The 16,896-nt window shown below is 52.0% G+C and overlaps 1 protein-coding gene across 2 annotated transcripts in view; it reads left to right on the top strand.

Annotated features, from left to right (window-relative positions):
* Positions 1 to 16,896, top strand: part of PGBD5 (piggyBac transposable element derived 5) — a 98,972-nt gene that overhangs the window by 66,309 nt on the left and 15,767 nt on the right. For both annotated transcript variants that reach the window (XM_045783143.2, XM_087863111.1), the window contains exon 3: positions 5,351 to 5,485. In XM_045783143.2, the coding sequence (XP_045639099.1) occupies positions 5,351 to 5,485 (135 nt within the window). The remainder of the gene's footprint in view (positions 1 to 5,350; positions 5,486 to 16,896) is intronic.

The raw sequence follows: 16,896 nt of genomic DNA, 5'->3' as shown, positions 1-16,896 counted from the left end.
TAGGTGGCAAAGGGAAGGAGGCCAGGATGTCACGCCCTCTTCAGGTAACCAGGAGTCTCAGGTGCTGGGGTCCACGTGGCACAGGCGGAGCCCTTGGGCTAGCGTTTGATAGAGCCCCCCACCTAGCTGTTATGGCCCCCCTCCCCAGCTTCCCTCCCTGGTTCTAGAAGGCTCTGTTTGCTCTCAGCTCCTGAGCCCCTGCCTTCTGGTGTTGACGTGAGGCCACGGGGAAATACCAGGTTCAGAAACGTGCTCAAAACTGCTCTCGTGGTCTAGCAGACTGAGGAGGTGGCTTATTTCTGGGATGCCTCTAACCAAAACTTTGGGAAGTTTTTGGCCCACGGGAGCCCAATTCCATTTGACCCCTTCAGTGCGGAAATAAAAATCGACATCATTTTTATTTGTGCATTTAAAGAGCCATTGGTCCACCTACTTTTCCTCGTGCTTTTCCTTTAAGGGCCTTCTTCATAAACCTCAAATTCTTTTTGATCTTCTCTCTTTCCCCGACTATCTTGCCTTTTTTCCTGCACAGCTGAAAATCACAGGGTTTTTGTGGGGGAAGATGTCGCCCTATTTCAGGTCTGTGGGAGCTTTTAACAGTCTCTGGAAGCACTCCCCCTGCTGTTCTGTGAATATGCTGGGCTCGTTATGATTTCCAGGTGTTGGCGCTGCTCTTTCTGACTCCCGGAAGCTTTTCCCTCTTCTCTCTGCCTTAGCAGATTTACCCAGTCTCCAGGACCCAGTGCGAGGCCCACCTTCCCATGCTGGTTTCCTGAATTCCCGCAGTATTTATATGGCAGCTGAGTGCCGTTCTTTCTTATTCCCAGTGGTGCCTCTTACCTTCCAAACAGGAGGTGGGATCTTTCGGGGACACAAGCCCTGCCTTACCCGGGCCCCGCAGGACCAGATACAGGGCTGGGCACGTTATTTTTTATTTCGCTTGGTTGAAAATGAACCAGACCAGAGACATGCGTGCTGGATGCAATGGGAAAAGAACAATATTCTGACCATCCTTGGGGCCAGACTTTTGAACAGCTACTAGAAGAGGCTGTGGGCTCGCTCTGGCTGAGTATCTCTCAAGAAGCAACCAACCAGCTGCTTGGATGATTGATACTTAACAGCATAAAGATGAGGTTGCTGGGGACCCTTCTAGCCCCTAGACTAGGCCAGGCTTATCCAGGGTTATACTCCTGTTTGTGGTGTGCTACTGTGAGCTGGTCTCGTGCTGTCTGCCTTTGGAAACTGCAGTGTCAGATACCTGAGACCCCTACCCAGGGCGATCACCACGCGTGTGTGTGTGTCTCTGGAGCCTGGAGTAGCTTGTGGGCACACGGCAGTGCCCGCTAGCAAAATCTGAGATGGTGGGCCCGTCCCTTCCCACCCCAGACATGGGAGCCCTCAGGGGGCCCAGCACGTTCCCAAGCCAGCAGTGGCTGGACTGCAGCTCCCATGGGCAGCTCTGCCCTCTCCCTTGGATGGCTCAGACGCACCGCGAGGAGGCCACAGCCACCAAGAGCCTGGAGACACACTTGCTTTATTCTGGCCCCTGCATCTTTTCTTTCCATCCAATTGACAAGGCTGAGAAAAGGTCCTAAGATAAGTCTCAGTTCGGAGAAGTGGTCCCTGGTCATGTTAGGTTTTTTGTTTCCTAAAGACTTTTCTTCTTTTTTTTTTAATAGACTTTGTATTTGACTTTTATTTTTACCTTTGTATTTGTGAAGTGATGTTTTCTTTTTGCTACCATTTTGTATTCAGTGCGCTCTGTTGGTCAGGACCTCAGCAGGAAGCAAATCCTGTGTTCTAGACAGGCAGTTGAAGAGGATTAGATGTGGGGACTATGGACACCATGTGGTCAGGGTGCGGGGACATGACCAGGCTGGTAGCGACAGTGGGACTCCGAGATCAGCCGTGGGCCAGTGGGGAGAGAGGAACACAGAAGTGACGGCGCCGGCAGGCAGGGGCCTAGGTCTTGCTCCTGCCTCCAACTTGGCCAAACAAACCCAGCGCTGGGCCAGGGGCCTGGATGGTGTGGCTTATAAGAGGTTGGCCTCCAGGCTGCAGTACAGGGTGGGAAGGATGGAAAGTGCATCTTGGGGGCAAATAGAATACCCGGGACACTCCGCCCCACAGACAGTAACACGAGGCAGCAGGAAAGGCAGAGATCCCTTGGACCAGTTTTCTAGTGGGCTGATAATCAGGTGGAATTCTCCTCTTCCGTCTGCCCCCTGACTGTGGGCCCGCTGAGCCAGCCCTGGATGAACAGGCAGGAGCGGGGTCAATGAGATGCCCTCATGAGCTGCGGTGTGTGATGGAGTTTGAACGTGATTGGGCCTTCCTGTTAGCCGGGGGTTCCTACAAGTCCTTGTACCCCTTCCGTTGGAGGTAAGCAGCTTGACCCCATGTGCACCTGAAAGCACTAGCCTCTCTGTGTGGAACAGGACCGTAGCCTCCCATGAGCTACCCCAGGGATGGGGCGCTTTCCTTCAGCCCCTGGCATCGGCCACACTGGGCTTGGTTCCTGCGCTCACTCTCTTCTCAGAGACGCCCCTGCCTCGTAGAAAAGGTTCCTGTTCTGATCCTTGATTGGAAATTCTAAAGGTTTCCTGGTTTTCCACTTTTTCTCCCCTGAAAAGTGCCTGTTTAGGCTCTGGAACGTTTGCTCAGGTAGAAGGGGACCGAGCAGTGCGTTTGGTTGAGAGTAGCCTTCTGCCGCCCTGGAGCCTCCGGGCCCCGGTGGAGGGTCTGCACGCTGCCTGGCGAGAGCCGTTGGCCCGGTTCTCCATCAGACGTGTGGGTCGATCTGCTCCCGGACATTGCTCCGCATCCCGCTCCCTCACACACACTCCACCCTTGAAGGCACACTCACCTCGCAAACCACACACGGCCTCTGTCCTGCCATGTCTGCAGCCTTTCTGTTCCAGCAAATGTGACCCTCTGGGATGAGTTTAGACCTTTCATGGAGCCTTCAGAAATCCGATGCTTCTCAGGGTCTAACAGGAGCCCACGTGGCCATGTGTTGTGCGTGTGTGTGCATGTGCACGCATGCCCACACGCATGTTTATACACAGATGCAGGGGAGATGCTGCATTTCCTCAAAACTGGGGACACATTCGTTAGAAGAACATTTTCGGGGAGCGATTATGCAAGTAGGTAAATGGATGCTTTGTCTTCCGTCTGCCGTAACCACTCCACTCCCCAGAATGAGTTTGTCCCACAGAGCAGGGGACTCAATAGCTGGGTGGCAGAGCTGCAGGCCGGCCGGCAGCCCGGAGGAGGAGGCAGTGGTTTCTGGCACGTGCATCTTTCATGCAGCGTGTTTGCTGAGGGATATGATGAGACATAAATGCGCGGCTGATTTTGTGTAAATGCACACGGACCAGAGGTGGGAGTGAGGGCAGTTTTAGGTACTGTGGCCTCGCGGAGGGATGAGTAGGACCTGCTTCTTGAGCTGGGGTAGTTGAGTAGGGAACAGGCAGGCAGCCAAAGGACTTCTTTCTGCCATCTCCCCTGCCCCTCCCCCCCCCCATTCTGTGTCCTCACAGTGTGTGGGACTTGTCCATTTTGCTACAGTGGTTCCAAATGGGGCTTTGAATGTTTTATGAGCCCATGGAGTCGGCAAGGCGTGAGGGCCTGGGAAGGCACTGTGGCTGGGGAGCTTCTCCAGCCCTCCCCTTCGTGAGCACAAGACGGGGAGGCCAGGTTTTACGTCTGCATGCTTCCAGCAACAGAACAGTCTGGGGCCAGACTGAACACAGCAGGTCTGTTGTTGGAAGGAATTCAGGGGAGCCTTAATGGAAGGGTGGGAGGGTACTGTCCGAGTCTCAGTTGGTAAGTATTGTCCTCCAGTCTGCCCTTGTCAGAGTGCGTTCTGATATCACCTGGGAGCTTGTCGGGAATGCAGAAGCTCGGGCCCTGCCCCAAACCGACTAGATCAGAATTCCCCCTTTAGGGAGACCCTGGGTGACTAGTTTGTTCATTAAAGTTCCAAAAGCACTGGGGGAGAGCAGGGGTTGGTAGTTTTTCTGTCAATGGCCAGATGGTCTCTGCTGTGTCTTGTCCAATTTGCTGCTGTAGTCCAGGAATAGCCATTGACAATACGTCAGATCCCAATAAAACTTTATTTACAGCAGGCGGTGAGCTAGACTCTACCATAGTTTGCTGGCCCCCGATCTAGGGTATGGGGTAGAGGTCTTGGAATCCTATCATTTCCCATGGTCTTCATTTCAGTGAAATTCAGACACACATGCCAATTCATAATTGAGCTTGAAATAAGACTGAGGGAAGAAGTGTAGCAGATTCCTAAATTTACCCAAAAGTCTCCCCAGAAAAGCTTTAGCTTGAAGAAACAAAACTTTGACCACCCTGTGGTGCCTGGTTTTGTTAGGCCATTTCTTTTTACTTTATAGTCTTGCCACTGAAAACATCTTATAACCATGTTATAAAGAAATGGAAATAGGTGAAATAAGTTTAAAAATTGTCTTGGAAATGCCGTGTCCAGAAGGACACAACAGTGTGGATGGAGGAAAGCCAGAGCCTGGGTCATGGTGACAAGGCCACAAGACACCAAGTTCATTTCAGGGCAGGTTTTAAGAAGAGATGGTTCAGCCCCAGGGGAAAAAAGAGGTTGTGGAACTTTACATCAAAAACTAGGGATGTACTGTATGGTGACTAACATAATATAATAAAAAATATTATTAAAAAAAAAATAAGGTTGTGGGCCAGTGTGAGAGCGGTCTTGAATACCTAAAGAAAGAGTATGTATTTTTCTTTGTTTCCTACAGGGACAGAAGTCAGATCAATAGGCTCAGATTAAATGTAGATTAATTTTGAATCTCTGAGGGAAAGGACTTTAACAGTTGGAGATGTCCAGCAGGAAGGTCTTTCCTGAAAACAGTGGGGCATGCCCAGCTAGGAGTCAGGACCCCTGGAGATCCCACTAGCAAGTAAGAGTTTGCATGGGGGACCTTAGGCCACTAATGATAATTATTATAAATTGTAATACTATAGTTATAAATATGTTAAAAATCTATAAATATATACATTAAGTATGTATTGTTTTAAAATATGTAAAATAAAAACAAAATTACGTTTTAAATTTCCATTTACTAAATGCTTGCTGTAAGTCAGGGCCTGTCTGAGTCCCTTGCATACGGTTTCTTACTTTGTCCTCCCCGAAACACTGGTGTAGATGTTACCCTTTTACTGATAAGGAGACTCTGGATCAGAGAGATAAGGTGACTTAGGTCACCCAGCTGGTCAAAGGCACAGACTCGATTTGAACACAGATCTGATGACCCCCCTGAGCTCACTCCACCTTCCGTGGGCATCTCTGCTGTTTCGTTCCTGGCAGGTGCTACACGAACCCCTGATTGATGAGGACCCTGTGTTCATTGCCACGTGCACGGAGCGGGAACTCCGGAAGAGGAAAAAGCGGAAATTCAGCCTCTGGGTCAGGCAGTGTTCTTCCACTGGCTTCATTATCCAGGTGAGCCCGGGGATGGGTCCAGGGAGGCCCGGGGATGGGACCAGGGAGGCCCGTCGAGGGGACTCATTCCGTAACTGATGAGCTGGCTTACTCACCCTTTTCCCGGGCTTTCCCCAGGAGCTGCCGTGGAGACTGAGGCCGGGAGCTCCTCATGGGGGCGCTGGGGCAGCCGACACTGTCCCGCCTGTACTTCCCGTCCTGTCCGACCCTTCTGGTTCAATAACAACAGTAAACACTGATCAAAGCTTAGGCCCTAACCGTGTTGGCCAGAGGCTTCCCCAAAAGAGTCTGTCACGAGAGGTGACTACCATCTCTCTTGAGGACATGCTGTGTGGTGGCCCCGGATCCCTGACCTGCCAGGTCTCTGTCCCCCCATCCTATACTGAGGAAGCCTTCTTCACAAGCCACTGACAGCCAGCTGGTTAAGTTAGCCTCTGCCAAGAGCACGGCCTCTGAGCCGGCATGGCCACCTGCTCACGGGCTCTGCTCTGCTCCAGGCAGACGTGGCCATGGCTTACAGGAGAGGGGGCCAAGCTCCGCTGCAGGGAAGGTGTCAGATGTCCGGCTGCCGGGATCAGCCGGGGTGCGGTGTGCACACAAGGAGAAGGTGGGGGCTGGCCGACACCAGAATGCGGCACCTCAGTGACAGCTCCTGGCCCCGGGCTGCTTTCTCCTGCCATGCCGCGAGGGACGCCCCCTCCCATCTGTCAGGCGTGCCAGCCCTGCGGTCACAGCCGGCCCCACCTCACCGCCCTGGCCTGGCTGCTGCCCCAGACCCGAGGCACAGGGCTTTCGCACTCACTTCTTCCGTGAGCCAGAGAAGGAGTCGTGGGAAGATGCAGTTGGGGGTCTCCTCACCACAGTAAGGAAAGTGCATGTGCTCCAGGGAAACGTGTCTGCCAAGAAGGACGGTCCCATTGTCCCCCTGCAGGCTCGGGGGTCCTTCGGCTTGGGCTGGGGCCAGGTCCCCAGCTGGACCCCAGACTTGCGGCAGCTCGAGCACAGGCTTCTGGCACTTGCCCCAGCGGACCTGTCCCAGAGCAGGACTACCACTCTGGATTCGCAGCCTGGGTCCTTCTGTCCCTGCACAGCCTCCAGCGGCTCTTGCCACCTCAGTAGTGTCCTTAGCAGTGACACTGGAGACAGGGGAGTAAGGTTCACTTTACATAACACCTCCTAAGGCATCGGTCCTCCTTCGAGTAAGTACTTTCCGAGCACCTGTCCCCCGCAGCGCTGTGCCAGGCACTGGGACACGGAAGCAGTCCTGCCTCCTCGGACATCTGCCTGTGTAGCTTGTGAACAGACGTGGGTTCTGTGTGCACCTACACCACTGCCTTTTGACTGGAAGCACTCCGTGCCTAGAAATCACGCCCGTTACCTGGCAAGGCCACGGATCTCTCCCTCGGGACAGGTTCTTCCCAACTTCCCAACTGTATAATCTGTAAAATCCCCATCTATAAAAAGACTGGGTGTGTACCTTGAAGTTTCCTTTGTTTTCTAGAGCTCTGTGATCCTAGGAGGTGTTGCTGGTGTGCGAGGGGCTGTATTTAGAAGCCAGAACTGGGGCAGCGGTTGGGCTTTGCGCCGTGGCCGGGGCAACACGAGTGGTCACCCTTCAGCCACAGGCTGTCCTGTGACACGTTGGAGCGAGAACTTTCTCAGCCTCCCCAGTGCCTATCTCTGTTTCTGGGTCCAGGTTAAGGGGCCTGGGGAGGCAGCAAGGCGGGGAAGGGACACCTTGCCTGTGAGGAGCCGGAGCTCAGGGAGGAGGAGCCGTGTGGCCTGGGGACAGTTCTCTTTAGTTTCAGGTTTCTCTTGAGTTCCCCTTTCCGTGGTTCTCCACATCCTAAGCCTGGTTTGATGAGTTGTGGAAGTCACCTTTCCCGGAAGAGTGTGCACGCCTCCATCCCCCCGCGTCTCCCGACAGCCTGTGCCTGTGCGCTGCAGAGGGCCGGAGGGCCAGGGGGCCTCATCCCTGGTGCCCAGACGGGGTGTCCGCTGAGGTTCATGCTGGTCTGAGCAGAGCCGGCACTTTCTGCTGCTTCTCTCCTGTGATCCGAGGCTCCCTCTGCCCTCCTGGTTCCAGAAGGAACTCAGCCAGTTCCCAGCATGGCTCTGGATCCCAGTGTCCTCCCCACAGAGGGACGGGGTGGGGTCACTAATTAGCGAGGCCCCTGCTGCTGCAGGATCCTGTGGGTCCCCTCCTGGCGAACGTCGTGTGGGGTTGTATGCACAAGAAGGCTGTCTTCATTTCGTTTGTCAAATACGTTCTTCTCCTACGTGACTTTACAGCAGAGAAGTCCAGTTGCTGAGCCTTTGGGAGACCGAGGCCAGCCTCTGGCGTGAAAGGCCCTTTGCCGTTCTGCTGCTTTCCCTCAGTAGCAGTCTACCCACCCATGCCTTTCTGAGGTTGGCTGCATGTTTTGCTGCGGCTGGCGGGATGCAAGCTGGGGTAGATGCAGAAAGAAATCAGAGCAGACCTGTGCGTGATTCTCCTCGGGTTCTCTGCTCTGCCCGTGAGAGTGTCCAGGCTACATCCCTGAGGTCTGAAACGCACGAGCTGTGGGACTTTTCCACATGCTGTGGCTTCCCTGGTGGTTGATCACACGTTGACGTAAATGACCCAGGGCCCAGTGGACGTAGAGGTGGGTTTCTAGGAGAAACCAAGGTCTTGCTTCGGCTTTGCTGTTTCATTCTGCCAAAACTCAGCTTTCGCTGGCTGGACTGCACCCTTCTGAAGCACGGTCAGGCTGAGGATTAGCTCTGCTTGAAACGTTCTAGGTAAAGGGATAAGTGAGGGGAAGAAAGTCCCACGTTGGTTAATGATTTCTCTGGTGGCTCAGGAAGGGTTAGTCGGAAAGAATCAGGAGCTCAGTGCAGCCAGCTCATCCTGCCTCATGTGTGGGCTGTTTCTCCCCACAGGGGCATCTGGCTGAGGAGGGGAGCCAACAGCTAGACAAAAATAATAATACTGGGCCACCTGGGTGGGACAGTCGTTTGAGCATCCGACTCTTGGTTTCCGCTCAGGTTGGGATCTCAGGGTCGTGGGATCGAGCCCCTGGTTGGGCTCCACCTTCAGCAGGGAATTTGCTTGAGATTCTCTTTCCCTCTGTCACTCCCACTTGTGTGCTCACTCTCTCTCCATCTCTAAAATAAATAAAATCTTTAAAAATAATAATAATAACCCTAACGGTGATGGATGTTTAGAAGAACTCTGGTATTTTTCAGTATTTTCCCAGGAAAGGACTGTCGGGAGGGATGTGATAGGAGGGAGGTAGAAGGGGAGCGTAAATGGACTCACTCTGGAAGTTAAGGGGTTCATATTCTTCATTTCTGAGAGTGCAGGAGGAGGGGGTAAAAAGTCTTCAGGAGGAAGAAGCAGCGGTTGAGGCCGCCGAGCTGTGGGAGCTGCAGAGAGCGAGTGGGGCCCTCGTGTCCGCGGCATCCCGTGCTGTACAATGGCGAATCTGCCCCCGGAGCTCTCTCCCGAGCCTTCCTCCGGCAGCTCTTACAGGCCTGGCTCACACTGCTGGCCCCGGGCTCCCGCCTGGCATCTGTGGGGCTGTCCTGCAGGTCCGCTTACCTTGAAAGTCCTTCCATCCAAAACGGACGGATCTTGGTGTTCCGCCACGCGCCACACACTTGACCGTGAACCCGCATGTGGAGACGCCGGCCTGCGGTGCTCGGGTCATTCACGTTGCTCTGTGGGGCCCCTGCAGGCCCGGCGCGGAGGCAGCGTACTGCCGTCCTTACTTTACACCAGGGAAGGTGGACGCTCCCCGAGAGTTAGTCACTCACCCCAAGACTCAAGGCTGAGAGGCCATGGAGCAGAAACAGAAGCCAAAGGGCTGGCGGGCTCCCCGTTCTGCGGTCTCTGTGCAGCCCACGTCCTGCTCGCCAGGGCCCTCTCAGGAAGGGAGGAAGAAATAACCCGGCTCCGCGCATTCTCTTCTCTCAGACTTGGGTGTCCACATGGAACGTGTTTCTGTCACTCACCTTTCAAATGTCCATTTAGGGAGAGTCAGGGGGATCTGTGGCATATTTATATCTACGGTAGAAAACCATCCCGGCTAATGGAGGCCCCTTTTATCCCTCCCGTGCCCACACCCTGGTGTAGACTCATGGAAGAGCTTTAGGCTTTTTGACTCCAGGCTTTCATAGTGGTGGAATGAGCAGGCAGGGAGTCACATAGTGGAGGCTCTGAAAATCCTGAGACGTCATCGCTCCTTGGGTTCTAAACTCTCTGTACCCTGTGAGACCAGAGCTAATGTCTTCTTTTTTGGTAGAACCACTGCCATTTCCAGATTAGAGACTTACGGTGTGCTGTAGAGTGTACCCTCTGGGTCCTGTGTCACAGGTCTGCCGAGAACCGTCCCCAGCCCCAACAAACCCTCCAGTTCATGCCGTTTGCAGAGGGTCTCTGAGAAAGGGAGCCCGCCAAGGGGACAGCCTCGCCTGGCCCCTCGTGTGCAGCCTCCCTTGGGAGCTGGGGAGGGCTGAAAGGAGAGATTTATACAGAAGACGAGACTTTCAGTTTCAAGGGAAAGTCCTGTCATTGACAAGTTGGAATTCCTTAGTCTGAGACCTTAAGTTTGCTCATCTTGAAAGCCTTGTGACCTTTCTGTGGGGTCAGAAGGAGACTATCTCTGCAGAGACTTTTGTTCTGTCTCTACTATGTCAGAAAAATTAAGAATCCAGTGGAGAAAAATTGGCCAACGGTTTGATTAATGTTATATTGACCCACAGTGACTATAGAGCCCTGAGATTCTTTGAGGGAAAAAAAACCAAACTAGTAAAGTAAAAAAAAGCAGATTTCTCCTCTTTGAATGTGTTAAACTAGGCCACCTGCCTCTGCAGTGAGACCCAGGGTTCCCAGCGAGGGATGCTGGCAAGTGGCAGAGCCCCAAGAAGGGGGTGACAGAGGAGCACGTGCCGAGTGAGTGCCCTGTGCCTGGGCTTTAAGGGACGTTTGAGCTCTGCCCCCCAAAACAGACAGCCTGCGCAGTCTCTAGGGCTTTGAGTGGCTGCCGTGTTGAGCAGGGACAGAGCTATTCTAAATGAAAAGCCGTGCTTTCCTGCTCAGTGAACTCACATTCACTGGAGGTGGTTGGGCTTCAGAGGCCAAAATTCAAGATGGAAACTCCCAGGCCAAAGGACCCCCATTCCCACCCCCTGCGTGTCACACACCACGTCCAGGCAGAGCCCAGATGTGCATCTGGGAGGGTGCTGTAGATGAGGTCCCTGCACCCCGTGTTGTGGGGGGCTAGCTGATCTGGAAGCCTCTCTCTTCCTTTCAGCCTCATCTGTGGAGTCCCGACAGCCTCTTCTGGGGTCCAAAAGAGGATGGTTGGCATCGGTGGGGTGCCTGCTACGTGCCGGGCTCTGCTCAGCGGCTTTCTGTGCATTACTCATCTTCTCCTCACCGGACGCTTGCGATGCAGGTAGCGCGCCTGGCCGGCCCGCAGCGAGGAACTGATGCACAGAGAGGGCGGCTGCCTTGCCGAAGTGCCAGCCGTAAAGCTGTAGAGCTAGCATTAAACGCAGCCTTTCCGGCCCCAGAGCCCACCCTCTTAAGCACCAGGCTGTTTGAGAGAATGGTCCTCGCCGTAGACAAAAACCATGCATCTGTTTCTTACCCAACTTGATTGTCGTTTGATTGACGTCTTAGCATCAGCTGTCACCGATGCCCCTTATTTTGAGACCTACTTTTTATAGGGAAAGAACTTGAGGAATTTGTACTGGTTTTTGTCCTTATTTGATTTTTAATCTTTTTTATGTTCTAAGTGAATGAAATCTTTTGCTTCTGACCTATCACTAACTGGATTAGCTTGAAATGCAAGGAGGATCAGAGTGGAGTTAATTAACCAGAGTGGATTTTGCTTAGGGAATGAAAAACTGGGCGGGATGGGGCGTTCGTCCATCTGTTTAATCGGGAGGGAGTTGGCTGGGGAACAAGACATCTGTCGTATCATCTCTGTGTGTCCTGGAGCAAGTAGCTGAGAATTTATTTCTTCTTTAGTCTTTTGGGTGGGGTTCCTTTGCCCAGCCCTCTGCACACGCACCATGCCAGGATTCAGAGGTGATGATAAAGCATTAAGTGCCTGTAGTAGTGGGTCAGGCGCTGATTGGACCAGATCGAACCCTGGCCTTCTGCCCAGAACCTAGACTCTACGATGGCGCTGACGTGAGTGGGTGCAGAGAGCCCACAGAATGCTAGCACCCATCCCTCCTCCATGCCTCACCAAGGTTTGAGCTTTGGAATGAAACCAAGCAAGGTTCTTGCAAGGGTCAGTCCAGCTAGACAAGAGGACAGCCTTGGCCATGGTCAAGGTAAGAGGCAACGTGAGAGAAAATTGGTGGCAGGAGTCAGCAATCAGGTGGCGGTTTGCAGACTTTGCTGGAAAATAACCAGGCTAATAAACCAAGGGTGGCATAAAGCGGTACTGTCCAGTAGAACTTTCCATTATAGCAATAACCAACCCATGTGACTGGCGAGTACTTGATGTGTAACTCGTATGACTGAGGAGTTAGGTTTTTTGTTTTACTTAATTTTGGTTACGATAAAACAGCCACATGCGTGTCTAGAAGTGACAGCGTGGGTATAGAACTTTTCTCTTTAAAAAAAAAATCACCTTTACACACACAGCTTTCACTTACAGACAGTGGCCTTGTGAGGTTCAGAGAGTATAAATGATCCTTCCAAACGAGGAAACCATGGCTCAGAGCAATTAAGTAACGTGTCCCAAATCCCACAAGCCAGCGACAGCAGAACCCGTGCCCACGGAGCCCAGCGCTGATGCCTTCCCTGTCTCCTCGTGGCAGACTCCATTCCTCTCATGGCGAGTGAACATTACTTAACATCTTACAGCTCTCACAAGTGGCCGCCCCCGAGATGCCCCAGTCGACAGCCTCCCACGTCACCAGGAGCTCATTCTACCCAATTTCAGGGAGCACAGACCGTGCACGCCCACCTTGCTTCCCCACTGTGAGGATGCCCCCCTCCACCTGCTTCCTGCTCAGCTAGAGAATAAAAGGTTGGAACAAACGATCACAGGCCCTCATGATGAGCGACTTCCCCATCCCCAGGTGTGCCCTGCTCCGACCGGTGCACAACACCCACAGGGAAACCGGGTTCTCTTCTGTTCTGATGGTTAAGACCAGCATCGCTAAACCAGGTTTTCCCTGAGACGGGGAGAGTGCCAAAACCCCCGTGACAGCTCCATGGATGCATGTTAATGAGCTCTCAATCCATCAGTTTCTGCAGCTGTCACCAGTGTTCCCTTGAGAGGGCAGGGTGGGGGAGGGGTACAGGAACTAGGCCCCACCTCTCCAGGTCTTGGAGCATCACAGAAGTGGGCTGAGATAGTCCTGTGTTGCCTGTGTCCCCCCAGGTGTTACTACTATAATCCGTATTTCCTAAGATCCTTTCTGTTGTGATGTCTCTATAAATATGCGACATTAGTAGTAACGTTCTGGGGCAAAGAGTAATGCTGCGTATTAATTTTCTTTCCTTTTTTTTAAAAAATATATATATCTAAAAGTTAATAAACCATTGGAGCAAGAAAAACCTTTTTAAAGGAAAAGCTTGGCGATTGAAAGATAAATTTTTCTGCCCTGAAGACCCTTGTCAAACAAGCTCATGGCTCGGATAGTAAAGTTTCAGCAGCAAATTCCGTGTTCCCCGGGGGTGGATGATGCCCTCTGCCTCTCCGGCCGGTGGGACTGTTTTAGCGTAAGGATGCTCTCTTCAGATGCGTGTGAGGTGAGACAGGACTTTCGGGGAGGTGCCAGCCAGCAATGACACGTCTCAGGGAGGGGTGTTTCCTTCAGCACTTGCGGAGGCTCTTACAGAGAGCGGCCAGCACGGTGTCTGAGCACGTGTGTGGATGTCCAGCGAAGCTCCCGTTACTGGTCTTTAGGGCAGACTTCCAAACCCGGACACGATTCATTTGTGTGTCTGCGGCAGTTGTAGCGATGGTGGAGTTGGGGTAAGATTCCGTTGAAGGCGATGGTTTTTACATAGAATTAGAGATTTATTCATTCAGCTAAGGAGTGCAAATTGACATCTTCAACCAGCTGAAGGAATTCAGTCAAAGCACACCCAGACCAGTGGGATGCTGGGCCAGAGGGACCATCAGACGAGCTGCACCTGTCCAGCTTAGCCCTTTCGTGGCCAGGTTTGGACTGTCCAGCTAACCGTTCCTTCTGAGTTATGCCCCTTGACGGGGACTTTGGAAGCTACAACTTTTTATGTTACTTATTTAAGTGTAGATCCTATTTTTTATTCACTTTAAAAATAAACTCACACCAGTGGGGAGGAGGGTGGGGGGATAGGAGCAATAGGTGAGGGGGATTAAAAGGTACAAACTTCCAGATATAAAATAAGTAAGTCGTGGGGATGAAAAAAGTACAGTGTAGGGAATATAGTCAGAGATACTGTAAGAACTGTGTGTGGTGACAGGTGGTGACTACACTTCTTGTGATGGTCATTACACCTGAAATTAACATATTATTATGTATAGTATGTTACATGTAATATTATATATATAATTATGTAACTTACTATATATAATGGTATATGTAACACATATACATATATATTGTATGTTACATATATAATATTATAGTATTATATGCCAACTATACTTCAATTAAATATTTTAAGAAATTACACCTAGCAAACAAATAAATCTCATTATTTTATAGCAGTGAGTGCCCCAAATTTGGGACTGTCACTTGGGGGCCTCAGTCTTCCTGCAGATCTCCTGATAGGAACGCAAAGACCTTTGATTCCATACCTCTCCCCTGCCCCTGTGACGGAACGGCCGAGCGCCTGCTCCTTGGGAGAAGACTGGCCAGAACGTGGGGAAATGCCAGGGTCCAGATGGGCCTGTGTGCACAGACTAAGTTCCGCAACTCCAGGATGGCCCTATGATGGGACTGCGTGTCCCTGGCTTTTGGGGAAGCATGTATCTCCCAGGAGAGCAAGAGGCTGGCCCCGACTGAGAGCGGTCACCCTCTGCACGCGTGTGCTTAGCACAGGGTCTGTTAACAGCCAGTAACTTCGGTCAGGGTGGTCTTGGGGAACAAATACTCTCAAATGCACCTGTGCTTGAGTAATCCTGATAGGAAAGTTCCTTTTTAATTATGTTTGGTCATTTTGTGATGGAATTGTATTATATGTTTAGCATCTAAAAACATAAAACTTTTCAAAATATCTATAATTCCAACGTAGAGAGACAGCCACTTGAGATAGAGTCAATATATCTATATAACACCCCCACACATACACACCCCATTTTATAATCTCGTTACTTTGCTTAGGAGGATATTGTGAACCTTTTATGTTATTAAATAATTTTTCTAGATCATGATTTTTAAAAAATTGCACTGTATTCCGTTATACCTATGTATAATAATTTCAATCGGCCTCCTTTTCAGGTGAGGTAGTTAGGTTATTGCTAATTTTTTTAAAGATTGATTCATTTATTTGAGAGAAAGAAAAAAAAAGCAGCACAGGGAGGGACAGAGGGAGAAGGAGAGAAGCAGAGTCCACTAAGCACAGAGCCCAACGCAGGGCTTGATCTCACGACCCTGACATCATGACTTGAGCCAAAATCAAGAGTCAGACCCTTAACCGACTAAGCCACCGAGGCGCCCCAGGTTGTTGCTAATTTTTTTTGCCGTTATACAAAACTCAGAGATACACGGTTGTATATATGTACGAGGCCTTGGGCGCATTTCTGATTGTTACCTGCGCTTTAATCCCTGAAGTGGGACTTATCAGTGAAATAGCATGAGTGTGTTTCAGGTTTTTCGTTTGTACTACAGAATTGCCCTACAGAAGGCTTGTACCAGCGGTGGCGAGTGGTCTCTCACCAATACGGGGGGTTCGGGTGTAGGGAAGATGGGGCTGCCGTTGGTCCACACGCACTGTACGTTGAAATCAGGCTGCTTCCAGGGAATACCGCTGACATCACCACTGCGCTGGCCGAATGAGGGGGAGCGGCACTCCGTCCGTCAGCTGTGGTGCGGGAGTCCTTCAGGTCCGGAGAATGGCTGCCGTGGAAGCAGCACGTGGGTAGCAGGCAGGACTCTAGAACACTCCAAGGATTCCCGTCCCTGGTACGCACATACCTTCCCCCAGTTACTTCCGGAACACTTCCAGGGAAAACGTGAAAGCGTTTCTGCTTCCCTCAAATCAGAAAGGAAAAAAGACAACCTTTCAAGCTGAGGAAAGTGCTTTAACATATCCTATCAATGCACTTGTCTTTACACCAGTGCAGCCATAAAATGCAACATTCGTATGGAGGCAGAGGGGCCCACGGAAGCAGAGGGCCCAGGAAAGTCACAGCAGAGCCGCGACACAGCCTCGTTGCTAGAGAAGTGGGCGTCTGTACCGACGGGGGCACGTGTCACCTTACCCGCGGCCCTGGAAGTGGGGAGGTGCTGTTTTTCCTTTTTTAAAATTTTTTATTCTGTTAGTCACCATGCAGTACATCCTTAGTTTTTGATGTAGTGTTCAATGATTCATTGTTTGCATATAACACCCAGTGCTCCATGCAATACGTGCCCTCCTTAATACCCATCACCGGGCTAGCCCATCCCCCCACCCGCCTCCCCTCTGAAGCCCTCAGTTTGTTTCCCAGGGTCCATAGTTGGGGGAGGTGCTTTTTGACGCGATCTCAATGGATGGATGGCTTCCAGCTTTGGTTACTGGGAAGGCTTGCAAACTGCTGGGGATTCGGAGCAGCTGCCTTGGCCGCCTTGGCCTGGGCTGAGCTGGGAAGCATCTCCCCCGCCTTCAGCGACGTGCCTCGTGCTTCCATACCTGTCTTGTGATGAGTAGAAGTGGCCAGTTCCTTGAGCGTGTGTGAGTGATTCTCTGTTCCCTGGTCAGGCCCTCTGGTTCCGTTCCGAGCATCACCCCGGCGGGACTGGGGCAGGTCTATGCAGCCCCTGCGTGCCACCCCACTGCCTCACGCCAAGGATGTGCACGCTTCCAGAATGCAGAGAGCAAGGGAGAGCACAGCAGTCTGAGCAAGCGAATCTAGTCTGGGAGTCAAAGAGATGACATTTGGAAGGGGCACCACGCTTTGAAGCCTGTAAGCCAGGCACCGGATGATAATGTTCCAAAGGGCTGACCTTCGAGCTGCAAATGCATAGCTGAGTCTCGGGCTCCCCCAGTGCCCCAGCCAGGTCAGTGCCCCACAAGAAGCCATTAGGAAGATGTGGTCCTCTCCAGGTGATCATAAGACCCAGGATAGAGGGGCGCCTGGGTGGCATAGCGGTTAAGCGTCTGCCTTCGGCTCAGGGCGTGATCCCGGCGTTATGGGATCGAGCCCCACATCAGGTTCCTCCGCTATGAGCCTGCTTCTTCCTCTCCCACTCCCCTGCTTGTGTTCCCCCTC

Source organism: Ursus americanus, chromosome 6 (genome assembly GCF_024610735.1).
Source record: "Ursus americanus isolate L20-20 chromosome 6, mUrsAme1.1.p, whole genome shotgun sequence".
Taxonomy (NCBI): domain Eukaryota; kingdom Metazoa; phylum Chordata; class Mammalia; order Carnivora; family Ursidae; genus Ursus; species Ursus americanus.
Note: the sequence above shows the minus strand (reverse complement) of the source record. Positions and strands in the feature narration are given on the sequence as shown.